Source organism: Ambystoma mexicanum, chromosome 8 (assembly GCF_040938575.1).
Source record: "Ambystoma mexicanum isolate Mex_15411 chromosome 8, UKY_AmexF1_1, whole genome shotgun sequence".
Taxonomy (NCBI): Eukaryota; Metazoa; Chordata; class Amphibia; order Caudata; family Ambystomatidae; genus Ambystoma; species Ambystoma mexicanum.
In genome coordinates, this window is record NC_090929.1 from 434,127,678 (window position 1) to 434,154,145 (window position 26,468).

Consider the following 26,468-nt stretch of genomic DNA (forward strand, 5'->3'; position numbering starts at 1 on the left):
GCCTGCAAGATTGTGAGGCTTGGAACTTAACCACAAGACCGAACTGGCCTTGTGCCCGAGGCAGCAAAAGTTGCATATTTAACTCACATAATTGAACAGTCAAATAAAAAAAATAGTAATAAAGCATTTGGGAAAATCACAATAAAAAATACTACACTTCACGCCAGTCACTTGACCCCAACTTATTTTCAAATGCAACAAGTTGTCAGGCACAGTTCCTGTCAACGTGCTGCATTTGAAAATAATTATGCTTTTAAATTTGGCGTGAGGGAGTTTAGATGTGGCTGCAATGTCAGCCACGTCCAAACGTCCCTCGCGCCAAATCGGCAGCGCCAGAAAGGCTCCCGCGCCGAAATGGGCACGGCGAACTGGCCGCTGCGGCCAACTGGCCGCGCCGAACCGGCCCGCGGCGAAACGGCTGCGCCAAAAGGGGGTGTACCCCTTAAATGAACACAACAGAAAGGGAGTAGGTTGCACCGTAGTGGAGGGCAGGGGAGAAGAGACGTGTGCGACTGGGAAGGGTGGTTGGAGATCTGAAGTGTATTTCACCCCGATAGAGGACCAAAAGATGGAAACCAGAGAGGGGGATGCCTCGCAATCGGACCACTGAGGGTGTGAAACTCATCACACAAAGGAATGTGGCTGCACTCTGAAACCGTGCAGCCCACGGACTGACCGGAGGGCACAGTGAACACACTTCCGGAGGAACTGGTGGGGGTGGTAATTGCCACACACTAGAATGATCGACAGGGGAAGGGATATGGGTCGCATTCAGTCGCAACAGCAGGGGTAGGAAATATACTGCCACTAACTGTACTAAAAACGCACTCTTCTGCACACACCTTCTCAAACTCTGAACTAAACACAACCATACTTCTACAGCACCACAAACAACACGCACGTCTCACCAAAATAACAAAACAAACCACACATAATCTCGCCCAACACCAAATTGCGACTACCAATAGAAAGCCCAGTGACCGGTTTCTCCGAACTGAAGCTGCCAACACATCACAGCTCTCTGGCTCTTTTTCCAGCCCAGTCCTACTAACATACCCCACCACCCTCCTTGCATTACAGATCCGCCAGAGCACAAGAGACCACGCAGGTGGCAACAATACACTCCAAGAACCTTTAACATTACATAACCTGAGTCTACCTTAAAAATTCACCTGGATGCCCTCAACCCTTTGCATTTCTGTGGTGCACATACATCTATGGAATAAAAACCCGTAGGTAAGTTAAATATTCATGTTTATTCAGAGCATCAAACAGCAGTTTATTTTGTGGTCATTGAGATAAACTCTCCGCAATAGCAACGACAGGAGGAGAGTGTACACATACTTCTTAACAGTACACATTAAAAGCAACGGTAACATTGGCTGTGCTAATATTTTTAGACTAGTGTCTCGAGGCCATATGATCGAGATCAGAAGAGAGAAAGAAAAAAAAAAAAACACATGTAGTCGCCACTCGGCGCACACTTATTTTCGATTCAGACCTTTTTGCCATTTCCACATTGTGCGCATTGAAAAGCAAATAGACACAAACTACTTGACAGACACGTCCATTTTCTTTTCTTGGAAGAGAGTCTTGCTTTGTTGAGCACAGCATCACTCGGGACCATGCTCCGTGGCCTACAGCCTTGCCTGTGAATTACATTTTTTATGACAGCCTTGCCTTTCAGTGCAACACAATCAAACTGGCCTGGAGAGGCTGGAGTTTTAAGACATGGTAACCGTATGATGGTTTCTTTTGTACTTCAACCCGTTTACAATCTTCGCATATGTGCAAACTCATTGCTCTCGCGCGCGACAGATTGCGTGATGTGCGTGAAAGATGTTGGCAAACCTCCCCCAGCACCCCCCTAGTGAATCGTTCTCCTTGCCGACAGGTAAGGTATTTGAAAAGCACCCGGCTAACAAAGCGTAAATCCTTCCAAGAAGGGCCAATTACAGCAATGCATGCATGCCAACATTTGTGATGAACTGCTTTGGGGTGAAAGATATTTCAAGAAGACATTTATTTAAAATATCTGAAAAACAAACTGACAAAAAAAAAAAAAAAAAAAGTACCTCCTCACTAGGGAAGGTTGACTTGTGTGTGCTGTGCGTCACTGCCCTGCAAGCAGTTAGTGGACATACCTCATTCCCAGCCTGCGTGCATCGTGCCTTCCAGCGATCCTGCGACTAAAAACTGGACATTCATAATTAAGTTCTTGTGATCAAGCGAAGGGCTCACAAACTTAATTGAGCGACTTGTGGTTATTTTCTGCGAGTTGGCAACACCGTCCAGAAGCCCATTCCTAGACTAGCGTTGCCACCTCATGCACTGGCGACAACAGAGGATCCCTCATCTCTCCTCCCCCCACCCCCCCACCACAGCCCCAAGTGAAGAATCAAACACCTCAGTGCAGCACTGAGAGCACCTCACCCTTAACCATGCCAAGCACTGGACACTGCTCCACCAACCACCACGCCACGCTTAAAATGCCTCACCTCCTGCTAAGCACCGTATGCTTCCCTCCCAATCTATTAACAATTAATTTAGCATAAGGTCAGCACAGACCACCACACACCCACCCCATCATAGGCCCTAGGCTAGAGACCAAGGTAGACCACCACACCTTCCTCCATCTCCCCTGCCCCCAGGGGAGTTGCTAGGTCTGGAAAAGACCCGGGGCTAAGCTGATGTCGGAACTGTTGGGACTGGGGGCTAGCTAGTATTTTGGCTGTAGCTCCTGAGATTCTATCCGGGGCTACAGCCAAAAGATCACCACCCTCGTCTTCTCTTATGCAGAACAGTGCAACAAAAAAACAAAAAGCTAAATTAGGAACGACACAAATGCCAAGACATGTCAAAAAGTTGGTTTATTGTGTTCTCAAACTTGGATGGAAGTAGTCAAAAGTGCTAATGGGTGCGGAGCTCGGAGGGAGTGCGCCGTCTGGAGGAATGGCAGGAATTCGTGCTAGGATGCTCAGGTTAGGCGTTGTAGGAGGACGACGAGACTTTCCCGCCATGGCCGGTCCAGTTGGTGTGGATAAACTGCCCTGGTTTGGCGAGTAGTTCATACGTGTGAGCACCGAAATAATCCCGCTGAGCCTAAGAAACAACAAAAACATACATGAAGTGTGGGAGGCCGAGACCAGCACCGCTGGATTCTACTCTCTACATCACCCATCAGCGCGAAGCCTCCGGATACCGCCCCACTGTATGCGGAGGCTGCCTGACTTACTTGCTTCAGGGTCCCAGATTGTGCGGACGTTGCTACTCTCAATGCCCACAACCCCCCAGCACCCGGGTCTCTAGTCTAGATACTCCACCCCCACAGGTCTCACCTGGATCAGGTTGGCAGGGAGCATCTCGTGCCTGTAACCGTCGTAGAAGGAGAGGGCTGTGGTGAAACAGGGCATAGGGATACCGATTTGTACCCCAGTGCTGACCACACGGCGCCAGGAGTCCTGCAAATGCAAAAGATACAGAAAAAAACAGTTCCGGCTTTACTTTGGCACAAAAAGGGGACCACCAATGGCACAGCATTCATAAATGCATAAAAGACTTGGGCCTCGCAAGGTTCGGTTTTGCTTTGCTCGGCGTTTATATAGTGCCCCGAGGCAGTGTAAAAGGAGAATGGGAAAAGGGGAGCTGGGGGGCGGGAGAGGGTCAGAAAAGAAATAAGGAGGAACTAGTAAAAGGAAGCACACAATTCCAAGAGCCGAGAAGCAAAAGAAGGGAGGGAAGGAAGAAAAGAGTAGTATAGAGGGGGAAAGTATCCAGGCTGTGTTGGCGACAACAGTAGGGCAATTGTTCGTGTAAGGAGGTGCGTGCATGAAGCAGTATGGAGATGGGAATGTTACCTGGCCCACTACCAATATAAGCTCCTTGTCTTTGAACAAGTCCCGGCCCTGTAGCCTGCTATAATACTAGCACGCCGGCAGTGCCCGCCCAGCAATTTCCTGTTTTGTTAAAGCCAGAAGAGTGCACACATGGAGTCGGATACGGTGGAGAGGGCGATGCGCAGGGTCGCCTGTAGCCGGTCCGGGGGACCCACTCATGTGGATTGATATTTGAGTGAGCAGGGCATGTACCCAGGACTGCCATCTGCAACTTCTATCTTTCCATGCACGTGGTGGCGTAGCAGCGCACATAGCAACTGGAGAACACCTCTCCAGAGCCATGAGCCAAAGCAGCCCAGCACAGACATGGTCTACCATAGTCTAAATTCTATACCCTTTATGTCAAAATGCCACAACTATGTCCAATCACTGAAAGTGAAACACACATACTAAAAAAAAAGTGTGTTTTGAAATGAGAAGGTTACTAGCATTTCATCCAACCTACTAGAACGTCCATTACTTAATGATGAAATGCAACTGATACGATAAAAAAAATGCTGTCATGTATAACAAATATGACGTGTTCCCTCGAGTAGAGGCATAGCTAGATCGAGGTTTGAGGGAAGCGGAGGGGCAGTAATGGGGGCTTCAGGTATATATTATAGTCTGTTGTATAAGGAGATAAATACAGGTTGTCTTGTTATGCCACAAAAAGTCCACTAGATGGCACAACATACCACAGAATCAATTTGTGAGGCGAGGCTTTGCCGGAGCAGGACGATTTAGCGCGGGCCGATTCGCCGCGACCACTTCGGTTTGGGCACTCCCAGTTCGGCGCTGGGACGTTTCGCCACGCGATCTTTTGGTGCCAGGAATGGCAAATTATTATTTTTTGACGCCTCTCCTTGTCTGAATGTTCACCCGGACTGCATGTCAGTGTTGGTTTACTTATGTGGCCCATATATTTACAATGAGTTGGTGGTTCCTCACTAAGTGCTCTTGAATGTAGCAAAGGCCCGCCTACTGGAGGATACGTGGGGATCAGTGGCGATGGCCCCGATGGTCTTTTGTGCACTAGCGGGCGTGTACACAGCGTGTGCCATTCCAGTACTGGATCCACCTTTGCGTCACATTAACATGCCACTCGAAGCTGGTTCTTCTCACACACGTGAGCATCGACGTCCTTCGGGGAACTTCACATGCAAGCAAACCGGAAATGTCTCTGGCCTTTCGTCCGCGGGCTATTGCGTTAAAGTTCCTTCTTCCTGGATTTTCACCAAAACCTCAGGCCTGCCTCACACCTCACACAATAACAGAGTCAAGCAGACTCACAAAAAACGCATTCCCAAATCCACACAGACATATATACCAAACATTGTTAAAGCATCACAATCACACGCAAAGACAAAGCACACACACGCAAAATAAACATACATCGCACGCCCCCTATAGACACACCAACACGTGGTCACATCTACAGATTTACTCAAAGATACAAGGCACAGACTGAGACACAAAAACATACACAAACTCACAACCTGCAACAATCAGGTACTTAGACCTGTACACAAAAAGCTACCCACACACGCAAAAACATAGTAACATGGCCATACAGAAAAATGCAGGAAACCCACGCGCGCGCGCACACCCACACACCCACCCACACCCACAAAATCGCAATGCAATATTCACAATAAAGTAAAGGAACACAGAGGGGCACACAGTGGCAATGATAAACGTGCACACACAGTAGCATGTCCCTACCGACACACACGCGCGTACAAACAAAAAAAAGCTACACAGATATAAAAGAAAACACAATCAGGCACACATTTAAAACGCACACACCCGCACACGCGGGGACACGGATAGAATTACAGTCGCAACGACAGACAATACACAGTAACACTGGCACGCACACACACGGTGGGAGACAGACGCACATTGGCACAAAGACGGCGTTTATCCTCATTGGCAATAAAACTAAACTCAGTAACCTCCCTCAGACTTACAAATCGTTCAACATCGACGGCAACGCTATTACAGTTGCCAACGAAATCAAAACCTTGGGGGTGTATATAGACTCCTCTCTGACGTTAAATAGTGCGGTTGTCTCATCAGCTGCCTAAACCTCTAAATTGATAAGAGCCAGTAGACCATTCCTTTCGGCTGACAACTCTATCACCTTGGCCAGAGACTTAATACTATCTAGGATAGACTACTGCAACTCTATTCGCAGGAACGAGCTTGAGAAACAAAAAAAACTACAGGTTGTCAAAAATAACACCATTCGAGCCGCTTTAAACATCCCCAAACACGAACACATTTCCATCATCAGTAGAAAAATTCACTGGCTCCCGGTCCAGAACAGATTTAATTTCAAAATTCTGACGCTCACCCACAAATGTATTACGAATAAGGCACCCCCATACCTTAGCAATCTCATAGACCAACAGATCCCAGTACACCAATCTTCTCATCACCCCCAAATACAAAAGACAAGGCAGGAGGAGCAAGCTTGGCCAGCCTAGCTCCCAAATTGTGGAATGCCCTCCCCATTCATCTCAGAAATGACACCTCCTTCTGGTCCTTTAGAAAAACATTACTCTTCAGTACTGATCCCCCGCAATAGCTGCTTAGGTATTTGCCTAATACCTACACGACCTTCGTATACAAATGTATATAACTGCATTACTGTACTCTGTAAATATGTACTTCTGCAACCAAGCCTTGTACCCATCTACATGTAACCACCTTCTTAAGTATGTAACGGCGCCTATTCTGGGCTTTGTGCGCGATATGAATGAATGAATAAATGCTGCCTATGGAATTTAAAAGGCATGCCCCTTCCTCCTCGATAAGTCACGAGATGACCTGCATTGTACCGCAGATCTGGTGGTTTCCATTAGGATCCCCAGTGCCAGAGTGATGTGTATGGTCGCCAAAGGAGACTGGAGGAGGTGAGCGGTTCTCCAGGAAGACTTTACAGCACACCTTTGGATACCAGGGAATTGCCCAGGGGATTTGGATGGCTTGAAACCAGCTTCTGGAGGTACCTGGTCAAAGTCTGCACTGTAGTAAAAAACGTACTTCACCAGGCAGAGGACGTAACTAGATGCTCCATTCAGGCAGGCTGCCAAGCACAGAAATCATAAAGCACCAATTTCAAAATAAACTGAAGTTTTACAATCCTCAACTCAAACACATTGCAAAGATGATCCCTGCTAACAGCGGCTGCGCCATCATTATAATGTTATGGTTTAAAGCACAGACCTAGCTCAACAGCAGCAAAGCACTGTACAGAGTGTGGATAGCCAGTGTTTGGGCTGGCATCTTTTGATCGTGGCGCCGTACTGCAAGTTACCGTCTGTATTTCTATTGGGATTAGTCCTTGGTCAAGTGTTGAAAAGGTATTGCCCAATTTGATTTGATTGAATACTATTGATCAAAGTACATTTGACCGAATTCAGCCAGTACCATTCAATTGATTTGATCAAGTTGGGTAAAAAATACCAACATGGGGAGCAGGGTTTGCGGGGGTATCCTCGATCTCCAGGTTTGGTATTTTTGGCCTCTGAGGGGGTAGGTGGGGGTGTTGTGGAGGTATTCCCCGCTTCCTGAAGATTAGAGGAGGGGGGTGGAAAAAAAGAAAAGGGGACCCTGCAGTGTCAGATCCGATTCGTGTTAGAGTGACGGAACTGATGCCGCAGGGTCAAGAGAGGCAGCGGACGGAGAAAAGGTAAGTGGTGGGGAGGGGAGGATCTATTGGGGAGTGGAGGGTGGGGCATGGATTTGGTGAGTTTGGCAGCAGTAAAATTATATTTGCAGTCAATTCCATTGCAAACAATTCTGCCACGGTCAAACAACCCAGATCTGCTGAAAAAGCCACTTTGAGAGATTTCCAAAAATGGAAAATTGTGGGGGCATTCCGAGCAGATACAGGGATTGCGTACCAGAGGGTGGGTGCGTGGCAAGAGGAGGATTGCTTGCGGGTCCTCTCTCTGCAGACTTGTCTGCCACTTGTGACTTTTGTAAATGATGAATGCAGCCTTGAACAGTATCCTGGCCTGGATAGGAAGTCAATGTAGTTCACATAGGATGGGGATGATTTGGTAATATTTCTGCACACCCGCAATAAGGCGTGCTGCAGCATGGTGGACTGCTTTTAGGGGAGTCAAGAGAGCAGATGTGAGCCATCTGAGGAGGGCATACCCCCTCAGGCCCACAATCAATATGCAAGATCATAAGCGCATGCACTACTGTTGTCCGGAAGTCCTGTGACAGGTTGAAGGGTTTGATTTAGCTATGGGTGGAGATTTGGAGCCAGGCCATTTGGACTTTGTATGTGTTTCCAGAAGGAAAGGCTGCGGTCAGTGGTGAAGCCTAAGGATTTTGCTGAATCTGAGAGTTGCAGATCAAATCCTTCTAGGTGCATATCATTGAGCCAATGTTGGATACATTGTTTAGCAGGGGAACCGATGAGGACAAATTCAGTCTGGCATGGGTAAAGTTTGAGGCAGGCAGTCGACATCCAGGACTGGATGATGTCTAGGTAGTTGTGAAGACTGTCTTGTAGGCATTTTACTAATGTAAAACAGAATATCGTCCACATATTGATGGATGGCTACATCGGGATCTTTGAGGGGTATGCACAGAGGCTCCATGTAAAGGTTAAAAATAATTGGTACGGGGGACTGGAGCCTTGTGTGACTCTACAGGAGCCTGTAGTCATAATGCAATGTGTTCCTTCTGGACAGCCTGATGTCTGCCGACAGGTAGGAGCTAACCCAATTCAGGACAGTGCCAGAGAATCTCATCTTGTCGGTGAGGAGGGAAACGAAAATGTGGTGGATGACTGCGTCGAATGCAGCAGAGAGGTTAAAGGACAAGGCCGCATGAGTCTCCCTTATCCATATGCTTGGGACAGCATCATCCACCAGCTGGATAGTGGCTATCTCAATGTTACACTTTGGATGGAAAACTAGACTGATAGTTGGGTGCAGTTCGGTTTGATTCTGGCAACTAGTTGTGCAGGGACTACTTTTTGCAAGATTTTGCCAATAAACAGGAGTTCATGTCCGTCCCTGGACCGATCATTAATTGCACTTCCTTATACCTTCTAGAATTAGAGTCAAACATAGCCCATCTGTGCCCGCTGCTATGGCTAGGTAAAAAAAAAACTACTCACCAAAGACAGAATTCTCCCCTTCCTTGAAGCCTCAGCTCTAACATACCCACTCTCAAATAACCCTACAGAACTAGTAGACCTCTTTAACACCACTCTTAAAGAAGCAGTAGACGCTGCGGCCCCACTGGAGAAAAAAAAAAAAGAGCCAAGCATATCAAACATGCTAATTCATGGTTCACCCAAGAACTTCTGGACATAAGAGCCTCCAAACGGGCAGCAATGACCGAATGGCAATCATGTCCCTCCGTTTCCTCACGAGATACCTACATGACAGTTGCCAAACAATAAAAAAAGGCTATCTCTACAGCCAAAGCATCCGCATACAACCTTAGAGTTGAGAAAGCTAATTCTCAGTCCAAATAGTTGTTTGCTATCTTTAATGAACTGGTTGTTCCCCCCCCCTCACCACAACACAACACACAGTGAAAGATAAAACATGGTGTAATAACATTCAACATGCCATGCTACACATAATCAAATCACTTCAGGAAAAAATTAAGACTCAATTCAACAACCTGCCTAAGGTTGCGCGCCCCCCCCTTTCCCCCTCCCCCCATTCAAAGCCCACTGCAACTGGGGCAGCTTCAGGTGGCTCACATGGCACACACACACACACAAAAAAACCCCTTTGCCTTTAAGGAAGTAACCATACCAGAAGTCCTACGGATTATGAAGCATATCAAACCATCGCTCTGTAAGGGCGATATCTGCCCAGCCAGCTTAGTTAAAGACTATGCGGTAGAACTGGCTCCTTTGTCACAGCCTTTATTAATGCTTCAGGTATCATCCCGCCTTCCCAAGGAAGCCTGGGTTCGCCGCTGCAACAAAAACATTAAATAAATAAATGAATAAATAAATAACCTACCCTTGATCCAGACTCTCCCAACAACTACAGACCAATCATTACCGTTCCGTTCTTGTTGAAAACTCTGGAAATGGCTGCGTATTTGCAGATCCAGTCCTACCTGGAAGCGCACAATACCTTCGGGAAAAGTCAATCTGGCTTTCATCCTCGTCACGGCATAGAGTCAGCTCTGCTAGACCTTAAAAATCAGCTACTTGAAACCGTGGACAAGGGCAAGTCCTCGCTTCGCCTACTCCACGATCCGTCAGCCGTCTTCGACCTGGTCGACCACATGATCCTGTGCAAACACTTTACAGATGCTACTCACTCCCCCCCCCTCCCCCACCCCAAGAAGCCACTACCTGGATAACGTCCCTCTTGGAGGGTCAAGCCATGAGGGTCTTCTCTGACCAGGCATCAGCCACTCCATTCCCCCATTGGTTGTGGAGTCCCACCAGGGTCTTGCACATCCCCTACTCTCTATAATCTCTTCACTCTACCCCGGTTTAATGACTTAGAATAGTTTGGCATAGCATTTACCAACTATGCTAACGATGCACAAATTCTGCTCCCGCTATCTGGTGACTATGAGCTAGATCTCAACACTCTCCAGAAGACACATGCACTCATCCAGGCTTGGATGGCGGCTAATGGCCTGTGTCTCAATGGGGAAAAAAACAGAAATGCTATTGGTAGGCCCTAAAGAGACCCTGGATAAACTAGACAACAAATACAGCTCCTTTAGCATTGAGAATACTGTAATCACAGTCTCTGCTGCAGTCAAAACCCTGGGTGTGTACCTGGATTCCACCTCGTCAATGTAAAGACAAGTCAGCGCCATTTCATCATCAGCAGCTCTCACGACGAAAATTATGAATGCCGTAAAACCTAATCTGTCACCTCAAAACTGCCTCAACATTGCAAGAGCCAACATTGGCGCGAAGTTGGATTACTGCAATATCCTTCTCCTAGGTACATCATCCAATAACCTTAAATTGCAAATCACGCCAAATAATGCTCTCAGAGCGGCTCTATGTATCCCTAGGAGAAAGCATATCTCTCAGGCTAGACGAGACGCCCACTGGCTCTCGATCAAAGAGCACATACTGTTCAAGGCCCTCACCATCACACACAGATGCCTTTCTCGGTCTGCCCCTTCTTACCTAGTTGAACAAATACATCAGATGCCTTCTCACAGACCAAAACTCACACACACCAACTCTCAGTCCCTGTTTTCAATAGAGCCAAAGCCGGCAGTACTAGCTTTGCAGTGTTAGCACCAAAATCCTGGAAAGCCCTACCACTCAAACTCAGAAAGGAAAACTCTCATGGCGAAAGGCGCTAAAAACCAAGTTATTCAACTAGACTGTACCTGAATGTGTTCCCCTGTAACCATGGAACATGCATTATTGTTGTTAACCTCCTTAACGCTTTCTGATGAGTCGGTTTATAACTTGTATCCAAGTGAATATCCTGTAACAGCGCCACAATGCCCCAGGGCCGCTGTGCGCTTTAAAAATCTAAATAAATAAGTATATAAATAATGGGACAGTAGTTCGCCAGGTCAACTGGGCCTAGAATCGTTTTTTCCAAAAGAGGCGATATGACACTAGTCTTAAGGGTGTCCGGGAATTACCCTTCTGTGAGAGAGGCATTCATTATACTGAGGAGTATGTTGAACACTGCCATCAATTGTGTAATGATGGAGGCTGGAATAATATCGTCAGAGTAGGAGGTAGGTTGGAGAGGTGATTGTTTTTAGAAGAGGCGAGGATTCGGTCCAAAGGAGCAGTTTACATGCTAGGGTGCATGAGGTGCTAATGCTGTGGGAGATATGATCTGTAGGACTATGTCAATTTATTCAATTAAAAAAGTTGTTGATTTCCATCTATTTTTCTTCAGTTGCTGGCATCTCGGGTGTCGAGTGAGGGTTTGGTACAATGCTTTCAACTTCAAAGAGGGCTTCGCTCCTATTAGATGCTGCCGAGATGGTGTAAGCAGCTTTGGCCCCCAATAATCGGCATCCTACGGTTGCCACAGAGATTTGATCTTGGAATGAGCTCCAGGCTTACGGCTTTTGCACCATCGTTTCTCTAGGGCTCCAAGCGTTTGTTGGAGGCAAGCTCAGGTTGGAACCAAGGAGCGTAAGGTTTGGACTTAGCGTGCCTGGTATTTAGGGGTGCATGAGAGTGCACCAGTTTCATAGCGGCGTTGTTGAAGAATTGTAGGAGGAGAGAGGCATTCCCTGTGGTGGGGGAAGTTGTAGTTCACGGATTGGGATGATTTTGAATGAGCAGCACTTAGTGAGGGGCCATTTAGCCTGACCTTTGGGCTTTGTGGGCAGTGGTAGAGTGGGTGATAGACAGCAGGATGGTCAGACCAGTCGAGTGAGATTGGGTCTGTGCAGGTGATTGGGGAGTGGGTGATGTGAAGACTAAGTGTTGCCTTTGCTATGCATGGGGGAAAGAACAATTTGATTAAGGTCCCTGGATCCAGTCAGTGTGAAAAAGCATGCATCAAGTGCAGTTGTCAGCAACGAAAGAGTCACTCCTGAGGGCTGGTCTGTAGAGGTGGAAGGTAATGTATTCCTTTTGTGATAAAGGGAGCCAGCAAGTGAGTGATTAAAATGAGCTTGTTCTGGGAGAGGGGATGGAGCATGGCCAATCACTCCTGTGTTACTGCCACTCCACCTGCTGCCCGGTCTGCATGTTGGATGCAGTAATCTGGAGGTAGGAAGATGTCGAATACATGGGGAGATGGGAGGGTTCAGAGGGATGGTATGGTAAACTAAGTTTCAGTGATTAAGTTGGTGTCAAGGATGTTGTACGAGAGGAGGGGTCTACGGTTTGAGCGACTGCAGAGTGAGCAGTAATCAACGTAAGGGAGCGTGTGTGTGTGGTCTGTGGGTGTTGGATGGGGGCAAGGACGATAGTGATGAGTATCGCTAGGGTAACTTTACTGAGGCTGCCCAGGGCGCTTCGCCATTCGAACTCCAGCAAGGGTGGGGAATAGGCTGTGGAGGGAGGAGACACATGTTGATCTCTTTTGGCAAGCAGTCGTAGCAGCTACTTTTTAGGTGGAGTGCAAGGTAGTGAGTATGGCCCTTGTTCCCATCAAGCCCAAACAGCCTGAAACAGATGAGGTTCTCGTCTTCACCTGTCCTCTGCAGAGAACACTGGTGATGAGCAGGAATGGGGAAATTGGTGGTGGGCAGAGCAACCCCATGGTAGGACATGGCCACATAACCAGCAGCCTCCTCTATGCAGTCTGCTGGCCCAGAGTCCTAAAGTAGCTGCCTGGGAGGCTCTCTTTAGCTGGACTGAAAAGAACGTACTCTGGACTTAACGAAGCAGAACCCTGCCTCCTCGCAGGGATTACTAAAGTGAGCAGCCCAGCTCAGGAGAGTGCTACGTAGCCATGCAACAGAAGACTGACTCCCCCACTCCACCCCTACCCAGCACAGATATAGTTAGAAGGACCACAGATTTGAGAGGGGCAAAGTAGATCGATGATACAATCAAAGGTCATGTACAATGGGCAAATTATTATATTCCCTACAGGAGCAGACCAGGTAGACCGATAGTCTAGTTGCATGGGAGGGAAGTAGGTTCCGGTTTATCGGTTGTACATGATGAAATACAAGACGAAGGTGTGTTGAGGGGGGGGGGGGGGCTGGAGGGGGAGCTAAATAGGCTGAAGAAGAGGACGAGTGTTTTGTAAAGAGTTCAACTAAGAAGGAACAAAAGCTGTAATAGCCTAATCCGTGGACTGTAGCTCGTTTTTTTAGCGTTCTGAACTTTTCAGAGGTGAATATTCATTTGTTGGCCCTCCTGTAGAACAGGTGATTTGGCCATTTTAATTCTCAGTAGAGGGGTTCTCACAAGTTCGGCAAAAAATGCGGGAGTAATAGGTCACAAACAGTTGAAGGATGCTTGGGTCATACGTCATAGGAGGAGAGAAAGTGGGTCGTGGCTGTAGGGCCGAACATAAGTAGATACGGTTAGTTGGAGTCTCAGGCCTAGAGAAAGTGGGCAGGTGGTTACAAGCAAGACAAGAGAAGGGAAGACTGCAAAGGTTCCACACAAAGGGGAAAAGGAAGTAACGTTCACCTGCCACACTGCAGAAGAAATACAAGTTGTGTTAAGCGGTTACTTGTGATATTAACAAATCCCAAAACAAATACATTTTTAACGAACCAAAAATGTCTTAAAAAAAATCTTTTCTGTTGTTTTTGGAGGTTCCACCCCAGCCGCCCTTTTTTTTTAAATTAATACTTTTCCCCCACACCCCAAAACTACTATTCCCAACTGCATATGTATATATAAAAGGTTATTTATTTTTTAGAAGTTTTGGGTTCGTTAAAAATTCAGTTCGTTGTTTTGTATTGGTTAAAATTACTGCATACCGTGTTCAGCTCCTTCTGAGCAATTACCTGTATTCACTGTTAATAAATACATAATATTTTTTTTTTAAAAGTAGAGCACCCCATCGTGTCTCACCTGGCAGTTATCAATTTCCTTCTTAAAGAAGTCATCCAGCAGCAAGTTCTGGAGGTTTGGATTTCCCTCAAAGGCCTCTTTGATCTTGCCAAGGAAAACACTGAAACGAAAGAACAGTCTAGTAACCACGTGCAATGCAAACTTAACTATGCTCAACCATGCTGGGGCTTTTATTCATAAGTGCCAAGAGGCCTGTGTCTCTACCAGAGGATGGGATAGCTCCGGATGAAAGATACATACATGTGCAGCACCAATGGATTATTGTGAGGTTTTCACACATTTCAGTGTGTTCACAAACACATCCTAACATGTGAAAAAAATACTGCGTTCCCTTGTAGGGGTTCCCGGATAGTATTGATGGAGCAATGTATTAGAAAGGGTTGTCATTCGTGGAGAACTAACCAGCAAATTCTGGCTCTGGAGAAGGCTGCGATTAATCTAAGCAGGAAAGTGAACCCGACTCTCACCGCCTCCTGGCTTCAGGGCAATGGCATTGACAAAAATGACAGGATTTGGTTTGAGTTGGTAATAGTTGCGTTTTTCACGTTTTTTGCTATATAATGTTTAATAACAAACACCCTTTTGGTTTTACAGGTGCAAGTCCTTAATGTACATCCAGTACTCAGAATGAACTGGACATTAGTAGACATGTCTAATAGAATGCGATCATTCTGGGTTTCTGAACAGTGCGTTTTGTAGACATGGGGCTTAAGGGATGTGGGTAAAATGAGCGCCTTCTCCATCAATATCAGAACATGGGGGAAGAATGTAGGACAAACAGGCAGGACAGGAGCTCTACTTTCTGCCCAATAAACATGTTCTTCCCCCAACATTCTCCATCATAGAAGCTACCTTTTTGAAAAGTAGGTCAAAATAAAATTGTCCACCTCCCAAGTGTTGCCTTCAGATAGTCAACAGTGCAGATTATTTTAGCAGATTATCTTAATCAGTGGTGGTCGAAGTGTACAAAAAGAAGTAGTGGAACTATGTTGCCTGCCCCCACTTCCCACAAACCCCATTGACATGCCCCCTCCGAACCCCCAAACAAATACACATGCCGTTTAAAGAAACGTTTAGTTCAGTGTACTGAAGTGCAAGTTTCAACTTCTTCCAACACTAATTTTAAAACTAAACAATTCCGGACCGGTTTCTTTTTCAAATAAACGTAAGCAGTAAAACTAAAAAAAAAACAGATACAAAATAGAAGAGGAAAAGGAGCACTGTGCTGGCCCCCTACGACCACCGGGGTAATGCAATGAACCCAGCACACGATAGACAGTGACGGTGGCCCCCACCTCACCTATGAATTGCCCCCCCTACACCATCCATCCACCTTACCTCCTGATGATGCACCCTCCCCGCCACATCATGGCAATGCCACCATAGTTCAGAGTCCAGCCATATTCCTGGGCCGCCTGCCGAAAAAGGATGAACCCTTGTGCATACGAGATGATCTTGGAGGCGTAGAGAGCCTGGGAGGGGCGGGAGGGAGAAGACTCATTAATGGGCTTTCTATGTTAGAGCTTCACAAAACGGTTAAATTGGTCACCATGTGCATTGGCTCCTCATGGTTCAAGTTCATCAATACATCTTTTTTGGGTAAAAAGTCGAGAATTCCCCGACGACTACAAAGCTGCTAAGTGATTAAAAACTACAGCTGCTCCAGATTCCTGGCATCTTCCTCGCAAAAATACATTAAAGGCTGTACGACAGCTCCACTACAATACTACATCTAAAGGACTCTTTTGGAGACCGGCCAATAAGTTTCCACCCGGGCTGCAATACTAAAATGTCAAACCTTCTAAGTGTATGGAGCACGCGCCAGCGGGCCAGAGGTGATGCTGGTCGTCTTATCCTATTAGACCTGCCAAAAGCATTGAATACATGTAATCTCTCCTCTCCAGTGTTTCTGTAATGTGGGAAGGAAGTGGGACTCTGTGCGTCCATTAACTGCATGTACAAGGCCTGGGGTTCCAGCAGCCACTCTGGTTGTCGAATTGGGGAGGGGTGGGTGTCTCCCCAAGACTGTCCTCTTTTGGGGGTGTAAAATACTTATGCGCGTTACCCTGGTCTTGCCCATTATCAGAGTCCAAATCTGAAAACATGTTTTGCTAGTCTGCTCTGGGTTTTCCTCTGATGGGAACAAGGCATTATGGGAAATGTAATCCCTTTTGTGTTGGTTTGTTAACATAGATTGGGTCATTTGGTCCATGGGTGCGTTTTTCCATCCTTCTTCTGGGTCTTAATGGCCAGAATGGATGTTCTGTATTGTTTAGCCCTTCCCAACCCAAAATTCCACTCCCTGGATATAGTCCCAGTTTTGGTTTTGTTCAAGAGCAATTATGGGACATAACATGGATTGTTTTTCCCCAAATGGATTGTCTGTGCCTAGGAATATGTTTTCTCTACCCACAGCTGCTCTTGTGGAGCGTGGAGTTACCATACCCAAGTCGATTTGGCAAAGTCAATGTGGTCACTTGCCACACATGTCTGATAAGTGTTCGGGTGCATTTTAGGCCTGATCAGTACTATGGAAACCTCCAAACAGATCTAAAAATTAAGCGGATTCATAAAAGAAGCAGCTGTTTAATAAACCGGACTGTCACAGTACACGAGGAGCTAAAAATGGAAAAATGTGTTCATTTCTTTGTCAATCTCTGGGTTAGATGGCCATAAATGAGTGCATTATTGTTAGGGAGAAATCTCATTTATGGCTAATTTCCCTCACCTAGTGAGTCCCTCAGCAGCTTTGCTGGATTTCTGGAGTTTATTTTTTCCACCTGGTAAGTGTGTGAGCCTTTTTCCCACTCTTCCATGTGTTGTGCCATGTGTAGGTTTACTTTGTGTGATCTTGGGCCCTGGAGCCACACCACTCCATGAGCCCCACTTTTTGTGTGTGTTACACAGCACCTTCAGTGCAGCGACACAGGGTTGTCTTTGAGACTTCCCACTGACTCCATTTTTCTGGGGCTGACTACTGTCCCCCAGCAACCTGTAAAGTTGCCATTAACTTTATATAGTCACTTTAAACTACAGACCCAGTACCCCCCCCCATCTTACATGGAGTATTGGAAAGGGTTAATTCCTACCCCTTTTTGTCTGTGCCTCTTGGAGCTTTGTTTTGCTCTCTTAACATTTAGACTTGGCTGGTGGCAGTGGTATCTACCCTAACTTTTCTACCGCGATTATACTATATAACCGTTTTAGGCTATTGTATTAGCCTCAAACATAAACCCGCTTGACCAAATACTTTTTATTTTGGCTCCGGTCGGGTTTAGTCGCCATTTCTTTTTGTTAAAGTCCTTCTTGTGTTTTACTTTTCACGTCAAACCAGGTTTGCCTTTTGTTCGCCGACCTTTGGCGGGCTTCTGTCCAGAAGCTCTCCTTTGGCGTCTGGGTGTCTAGGTGGGCTGAATGTGAGTGAGGGGTTTAGTCACCCCCTGCACAGGGTCTCCTTGGAGACCCAAGTCACACTTTGTGTCGATTGGCTGAGGTGGTTGTCCGGGCCGGACAACCCCCCTGCTGAGTGATTGACAGCCAGGCTGTGTGAATGGGGGATTTTGGCATAAAAGGCAGGACTCTTGGGCTAGAAGTCAGAGTCACTACTGGAACTGCAAGAACCGAAGAGATGCGGAGAAGACGACAGCTGCTGCAACTCCTGAGTCCCGGTGAAGCCCTGCTGCAGTCCTGAACTATCTACCCTTCAACAACAGAGAAGATTCAGTCCAGAGTCTTTTTCCCTTGAGCCTGGTGGGATCAACCAGCTCACCCTCAACGGCCAGAGAATCCTCTTCTAGGTCGAAATCGCTGCACACCGCTGTAGTGGTTCGGATAGCCATCTGAAGAGCCTCTCCTGTTTTAAAGGAGCGCACCTTTTATTCACTGTTGCTTTGCTGCTGCTGGCCTCATCCCTGGGTAGTGCAGATCGTTCCAGACGTCCTTGTCCCCACGACTGAAGCTCCAGGAACCGTGAGTCTGCAGGAACTACCAGGAACAACTGCTGTGGCACTAGCTTTCTTCAACAAATAAGGTACTGTGTCCGACTTCGAGGAATTGGGGTGAACCCTTCTTCCTCACCAAAGGCTTGTCCTTTCTTCCTTCCCTCTTATAACTTTTGCTTCCCTTTGTGACAATATCCAAGTACTCCTGGCAATCTCGAATCGAGCACTGTTCCAACTGTGTGATCCTCGGCAACGGGACTCCCATTACATTTGACACTGGCACAGGCCTATTGACTTTTATCTACTTGTTAGAGGTGCCCTCTGATTCTATCTGCCTTGACAAAAGTATTGCCTATCATTTTTATCCCCAATTCTTTTGTGTTAATTCATGTGCTAAGTGTGTTTTGACTTCAGTTACATTTCTTCCCGCGGGTACGCTTATCCTTTGTAAGACCGAACTGTCATTACTGTCCAAAAGTGATTGCGTAGGTACTCCCGGTAACGTCTTGGTTTGACTTCACTGGTCTGTCAAATCCCAATGTACTTACCTTGAATTATTCTGCACAAGGGGAATTGGTTGTGTGAAGTATATTTGAAGTGTGGTTTTATTTTAATAGAAGTGAAGTGTTTCATGAACAGATGGTTTAAAAATAAACCAGAAACCTCGAGTCAGTGTTTGCTTGAGTCACAGTAATTGTAGTCCTTTGTGTAATCTCTACTACTGCTCATTTGCTCTTGAGATAAGTCTGGATGCTCAGCCATTGCTACCACTCTTTCTGTGTAGTACAGGCTTGTACCAAAAGTGAAATTGTATTACCACTTGTGTTAATTGATTCTGCCTAACAATTATGATACTCCGAATATCATTGGAAAACTTAAAGTGACCCTGGGGAGACACGGAATCCAAAGCCTTGAAAAGAGGCAGACCAGAATCAGATTCCTACCTACAGGAACCACACCACCTGCGCAGTCTTCAGGCTGTACCAAGAGGGGAAAACTGAAGCTGATCGTTTAGCTTTCACTAACATGCACTTCCTCAATCGTAACATCTCAACAATGGAACTTCATGGAAAAGTATACCACACCATTTTCTATGCTTGCCAAGCTAAATCTGGACTTGCACCGGCTACATTGGAAAACACTGCACAGGAAGATCCACCAAACCTCACAAGTGTCCTTTGTCCATAACAGGTTAATTGTACTATACTACTGGATTATCTGTGTACTTTCAAACCAACTTGCTTTTCCAATGAAAACCCACGTCTAGTCCCCTCTTCCAGGGGAATGGGCTTCTGAAATTATGTTCTCGGCTGCGAGGCTTCCTTTCCAAAGTTCAGGCTTTCAATTACAGTTAGAAAGCCTGGTCAAAATGTTGTTTTGTTATACCTTTTACCCAAAAGCAGCAGAAACTAGCAAAATACACAAAAATGTTCAGTATACCGCAAAAAGGTACAAACATGGGCCCGGTTAGATTGGGGACTATGAGGAAAGGGCCAGCCAAGCAAGAAGCTAGGACCAGGAGAAAAACAGAGGCATGTATGCAGTTTCACCTAGATCGTTGTACTACAGAAATAGATACGACGGATGGCAAAAAAAAACATTTAAATAATTAAACATTAATTTGCACATATTCATAAAATACAAATCTACAAACAAATGCACATGATTAATGAAAATAATTGAAACACGCCTGCTGATGTGGTCACCAAGTGTTTTTCAACAGGAGTTTTGCCATAGAGCACTCGGACATTTTAAGTGCACTTTAAACAATGCAGCGTTCAGACATGGACGAACCACGAGCGCTCAGAGTCGCGCGCCAATGCGGTTTTTAAGTGCTTCTTTAGACACTGGAGTGTTGTCGCAGATACGCGCTTGATGTTGTTTTCTAGTTAACTTAATACATTGGAGCTAGCCACAAAGTGGTGTACTGACATACATCGGGTTTCCCTTCTAGATGGAAGCGGCCTGCGACATTTTCCGTTGACACTTGGCTGCTGGGATGGACCTTGGTTGTTTGGCCTTTTTAGAGCAGCATAGGGTTTCATAGTATTCTCGAATTGTAAATGATGTTTGGGACGGTTTTGGCCATTGTCCGCATACAGAAGGGACAATGACCCTTTGGCCTGTGTTTCTTCACACAAACGAATGATGCATTTATCACGCCAGCGACTGCGAGAACTTAGTACCACAGCACTTCTGAAATTGGTACGCTTGTTTAGTGTATTTGCGTGTGTCCATCTATTTTTGAAATTGATTTTTAATCTTAATTGCTTGATGCTCACGCTGATTTGGAACAACATTTGTCTTGCAGGATTACCATCCACGTGGCTTTTTTGTTGTCAAGTTGATAATGCTGCCCTGAAGAAGGCTGGCCCACTGATATAGTTGATGGCCTTAGATCAGCTGAAACTCAAGCAGGCATTTGTGTTTGAAGACATATTGTGCACTGAAAAGGACGTTGCTTCATGGCCTCTTGTGTGTAAATTGATGACAAAGTTGAAGCATTGTTTGCTTAGTTCTTTATAAAGGATGAGTCATTTACATTGCACACTTAATTTTTCATGGGTGCACGAGTACAACTCAGGGTGTTCATTGAGGATTTTTGTTTGTTTTAAAGGGTTATGGGTGTTTTCTTGATTTACTTAATTTTAGGCTTTTCCTTTCTTTATCTTTCTGGTGGTAGGATCATTTATTTTTTTTGCACCGGGGAAAGTTGTGATTTTTTGCAACAAAAATATATTTTTCATGTTCATTAGTGAGTTCATGCATGTGAATGTGTTTGCAGATTTTCTGGATTATGTTCAAATTACATTTGAAATTGTTTAAGTGATTTTTTGAAGTACCGTCGTGTTGATTTCTGTAGTACAAAGATCTACATGAAATTCTTATGTTTTTCTGTTGGTCCTTCTCATGATCACATTTTGGGGTGTGTGCATCAGAATAAGTATTGGTGGCTCGCCTCTCACTTTTCTTGCCACAGCAAGCAAGAAGCTAGGTCAAAGGAACAAGGCAGGCTTGGTGAATTAAAGAAATATTGGGAAACAGAAGATCCGCCCTAGAGTGCAGGAGCAGTTTAGAGAAGGTACAACTTTGAAGAGACAGGATATGCATATCACAGGTGCTCTGCTTTACAGGAATACATGCTGGACAATGTTAGGCTTTCCCCCTGCATTTACAAGGGCGAGCTTACCTTGCGGATGTCCTCCAGGAAAGCCTTTTTGTCCCCACTGAACTTGGTCTGTTTTGGTCCCTTCAGTTGCTTGCTGGCCACAATGCGCTCTTCCTTCAAGGAAGATAGACATCGAGCGAACACAGCCTCACCTGCCGAGAATAGCAACAATCAGCATCAGCCTAAGAATGTAACATTCTGAATATTGGTGTCGCCACCATGGCTGGCCCATGAGATAACATAACCCCAGCCCGACCTGACATTTTTGGAGTAAATCAATGGAGTGAATGGACTTCCATATGGTTCCAAAGTGAATTGCATAAAGGGGGTTCCCGTTAGTAGAAAGGAAGCTGTTGGATTCAGAAAATAATGTGGTTTTTATGTTGTTGCTGAAGGCCAGGTGGTTGGGCTTTGTGAAGAATGTTACACAAAATGCGTTCAATAGCCTGGGTGCCAGGATTGTGAACAGTCAGCTTACCTTCGAACAGAAATGAGTTTGCGGGGTCCAGAGAATAATTTGGTTAGGTAAAAGCAGGGAGCATTCTGGATAGCAGTGCAGTCATTTGTGAGGGCCTTTGCATCAATACACTTGTCGGTGAGGCAGAGGGACTTCCCTGTGTAATAATAATAATTTGCAAGATACTAGCATACTTACACAGAAATAAATAAAAATATAAAGAGTGCAGGCACTCACCAACCTAGGCTTCAGGTGGGGCCAGGTCTCAGCCCCGGAAAGGCAGTGACCTGGCGCAAGAGCAATTTTTGGGCATGGAACGTAGAAGAAAAAATAAATTGCTCCCACGCCAGAGCCCCGCCAGGTCTTTCTGATCAATTTCTATTAATTTGACTCTGTGCCTACCGCTTCATTTACATAGTCCTCCCTTTGTTTCACTCTTCATATCCCACCACCTTTTGGGTCACCTTCTTGTCGCTCTCCACTTCAAACCCCTCCTCCCAGCCCCAATCATGCCCTCCTCTAAAGCCTCTGTCATCCACATTTGTGCACCCGAGAACTGTCCTACACACGGACACACGCCTCAAGGGTCTACGCAGATACAACCACATCAGCCCAGCACTCATCGACCGTCACTGGCTCCCATGAATCACCTTCAAATCTTCCTACATCATCTATAAAGGCTGTCAAGTCGCCCAGCTACATCACGGAAAAACTCTGCATCTCTGGCAGACAGCACACCACCAGAAGCCAGGACACGTGCAGACGTCAAAACTGCCGCTGCAAAAAGGAAAGGACCAGAAAACAAGCCTTCTCTACCTACGCACCAAGACTATGGAACCTCCTCCCAGTCGGCATCAGACTTGCCCCTACAATTCTGAAAAGAACTCAAGACCCACCTCTTTAAGGAGTCTCTCATCCTCAACACCTAGGCCATCACGTCACCCCTCGCGCCAACCGTCGCCGGGTGCCGCCCGCCCCACTTCGCCCTGCCGCCCACAGTACTGTTCTACCACCCGCTGTATATCGGTTACCACTGAAAAACACCCTGTTTAGCATCTGTAATGTTGTACACTGCTGTAAAGAGCTCCGTTATGCACCTGTATTGGTGTATTGAGCAGATAGGGGTATACAACTTCAAGCTTAGCCATCCTAATGAGTTGCTCAGCAGATTTTACTGAGGGCAACATAACTTGCCTGGGCTTTGATGAGAAAGGTGCATTTATTTCCATCTGCAAATTCCACCGAGAGGAACACTCACCCAACCTGTGTGTTAGTAGTGCACACAATCAAAATTGCAAGGCTAGGACTAAGAGCAAATAATGCATGGACATAGGTTGCTGTGCATTGTTTAAACTCCTTAGTGCAAGTGTAAATGCCTCCTGCCATGTACATGTAGGGTGGGGTCTGAGGCATTTACATGGATTCTTCTGGAATCAACCCAGATTTTACCAGCTGCTAAAAGCTGGTGGATTGCACAGGAGTCCATCCAAATCAAATGTTGGAGGATCTACCTTTGTTTTTGACGAGTGGACGGTGGTGGCAGGCATGTAAATTTTGTTTGGTGGTCCCACCTGAGCCCACAAAAAAACAATCATACCCAGGGAGAGAAAAATTAGGTTAACAAATACAAGCGTAAACCTTTTACGTGGTTGTTACACTCAAGTTACCACTCAGGGAGACTGGGAAATGGCAAACTAAAAATCGGCCCAGTTGTTAGAGAGGCTTTTTTCTCTCAGGACTCCCAATTATTGCAGATAAGGCACAGTGAGATGAAATTATTTGCCCAGGATCACAATATTTGGCTAAGCAATGAAGCCAGGATTTAAACCCACTGTGCAATTTAGGCACTTGACCACATACCTTTCAAGATGTAGTTGGTACACATATATACAAGTTTTAACTCTCAATAGCTGTAATTTTATAGAGTTAACTTGCAAAGTACACAAATTACATAGTGGAGCAATCTGACAACATAAATTCTTACAAAAACATGTGAAGCCAAACAGTACTATTATAGCTTAATGTTCCATGTTCTGATTAAAAGAAAAAGTCCCAGATTGCAAAATAATGCAAATCTGAAAAAAATCTCTTCATTACATTTTCAGCACTAAAGACACACAATAAAAGAAATTATGATAAAGACGACTACCAAAAGTAATTGTTGGACACCAATGTCTAGCGTGTGGGTATGCATCATACATGCCAACATTATGCATTCCATTTAGGAGGCCAAAGTCCATTCCTGATTTTAACTTTGCAATGTGGGACCTTATGTTCTGGGTTTATAATGGGGAAATCCAGGACTACAAGCCACAGAATGCAAAGTTAAAATCAACACTGAACTGGCTTCTCCCGAATGGAATTAATGTTTGCATCATGTATGATGTGTAGCAAATAAGAATATTTGCAAAAAAGCAAAGCCTTTCTTTTTTGTCTGTCAAACTAACACGTCATGCACATACAAGTTTCAAAACAGTTTTATTTTGTGCTCACTGGTATGGTCTTGAAAGAAGACACATTCCTGGTAGGTAATTGGGTCTGTGTGTTTGGGCGTTCAGTTCGCAATGCCGCAGTACATACAGTTCCTATCGCCTAAGCAGTTACACATTATAAAAGGCCCTGCTGAGAACATAAGACAAAGGTTAAAAGGTAATTGCAAGTCCCTCATGTTTATTTCTCCTTTTGTTATGCAGTGAGGGGACATGGAGGAGTGATCAATGGGCAATGAGGGTGGCGAGAGGGAGGAGGCCACATGCACACATTTCCCTACAAATGTCCTCCTCTCCACTTTATTCAGTACTGGTACTCTCCTTAGCTTTGGAGAAGTCCCGGTCCTCAATGTTGTTAAAAGAGAAGCGCGGGTAGTGAGTCCCGGTGAGAACCGGCCCATTTAAAGCACTGCTTCCAGCTATCTTTTAGTCTGAAGTATCCTGGACCAGGCAGAGGCAGGAAATGTAATGTCTTGGCAGGTCGCTGTAGAAGGTGGTGGTTTGTGTAGACGGGAGTTGAACCAACTACTACAATATAGTTTTCTGAGCGTACATTAACAGGCTTTCCATAATCAAACAAATGCTAACTACTTACGTCTTTAGTCAGCTGCCCTTCTCCTCCATAAATCCACATGCCCCTCTTTTTTTAAGCTAATTATTTTGCACAGTACATCACTACCAAAAACCGAACTTTAGCATCTGCCTTCTGGCTGCTCCATCTACAACTCTTCCCTGGCCTTTCCTTTGAAACGTCCATCTCTCTCCTTATTCTCAATTACCAGCTTTCCACTTTCTTGAATACAACATTTCTTATGTACTATAAAATAGCTGTGTCCTTAATTGCCTAAGAAATAAATGAAGGATTTAAAAAAAAAAAAATTAAAACTTTTTTTTCTTTTTTTAAACAAGGCAATGATGGTGAATTGGTTGTGCCCAGAGATCCTACCTGAGCCTTAATTTCAGAATCAAGGGTGAATCCTAGGCTTTTTAAACTAATGCAGATAACGACGATGGATTGGATGAAAGGTGTTGGGTGGTTTGAAGGCTGCAAGTGCGTTTGGCATTGAAGATTAATTGCGTTATGCTTTCAGTGTGTTCCAGGAAGTTCTTTGCCACCCATGATAGGTGGAGCAGGCATGTTTCAACGGCATGTAATTTGCTTGAATGGTTGGCGATTTGTAGATCAAGTTTTGAGTCATCATTGTAGATGTAATAGATGGAGTTGCAAGTGCCAATCTTCATGAGGCGTCAGAGATAGCGAGTGTGGAAAGACAATTCCTGGAGGGCTCTACAAGAGTAGCACAAGATGGCCCCCATCTTGGGGGGGGGGGGGGGTTCAGATTCAGCCCCAAGACAAAAGTGAACTGTCCCAGACCAGTTGGACCTAAAAGTGCAGTGCAATGGACACTGGACTGGCAGAGAAGAGGCTGGCAATTTATTTTCAAACTGCAAAACAGGAAAATGCAGTTTCATTGAATAAAACAGACACCATCGAAATGTGGGCCTTCTGCAGATTGAAAACCAGAAACATGGAATATGAGACTACGCTGCAGAAGGGAATTCATCAGCACACTTTTGGCTGACAGACAAAAAGGGCAGTAGTTCACTGGAAAATGCTGTGTTCAGAGCAAGAGAAATACACAACACTAAAGGGGCCTTGCATTTCAGCGACTAGGCCAAAGGCCTGAAACTACTTTCCATTACATGTGACTGCTGCCTAATGTGCAGCCTTGCTGACACAGAGCAAAGAATAAAGCCTAACTTTACAAAAACAGAGATAGTTGACATGGAAAGGTGTGCATTTTGCAGCTTAGAACAACGAAAATGAATTGCCATTGCCAAAGTCTTAGTGAATATATATCGGGATGTAAAGATGAACATTGAAGGCATGATGCAAGATATTAAAAGCCCTCATCTGTAAAATAAATTGTAAGATTTAAAAGTGAGAGTTTTCGGTCCATGAAGAAAGGCTGTGTTAAGGCCAAAAGGTCATTGTCCCAGGAGATTCACAGGCCCAGGACTGCACCCACCGCCCCCCAATCTAT

The 26,468-nt window shown here is 45.5% G+C and overlaps 1 protein-coding gene across 1 annotated transcript in view; it reads right to left on the minus strand.

Annotated features, from left to right (window-relative positions):
• Positions 1–2,855: 2,855 nt before the first annotated feature.
• The window catches only part of PGD (phosphogluconate dehydrogenase), an 84,749-nt gene continuing 61,136 nt past the window's right edge, over positions 2,856–26,468 (minus strand). The window contains exons 9-13 of the mRNA XM_069609969.1: positions 21,499–21,629; positions 15,706–15,839; positions 14,368–14,467; positions 3,339–3,461; positions 2,856–3,102 (exon numbers count right to left, since the gene is read on the minus strand). Of these exons, the coding sequence (XP_069466070.1) occupies positions 2,983–3,102; positions 3,339–3,461; positions 14,368–14,467; positions 15,706–15,839; positions 21,499–21,629 (608 nt within the window). The 3' untranslated portion in view covers positions 2,856–2,982. The remainder of the gene's footprint in view (positions 3,103–3,338; positions 3,462–14,367; positions 14,468–15,705; positions 15,840–21,498; positions 21,630–26,468) is intronic.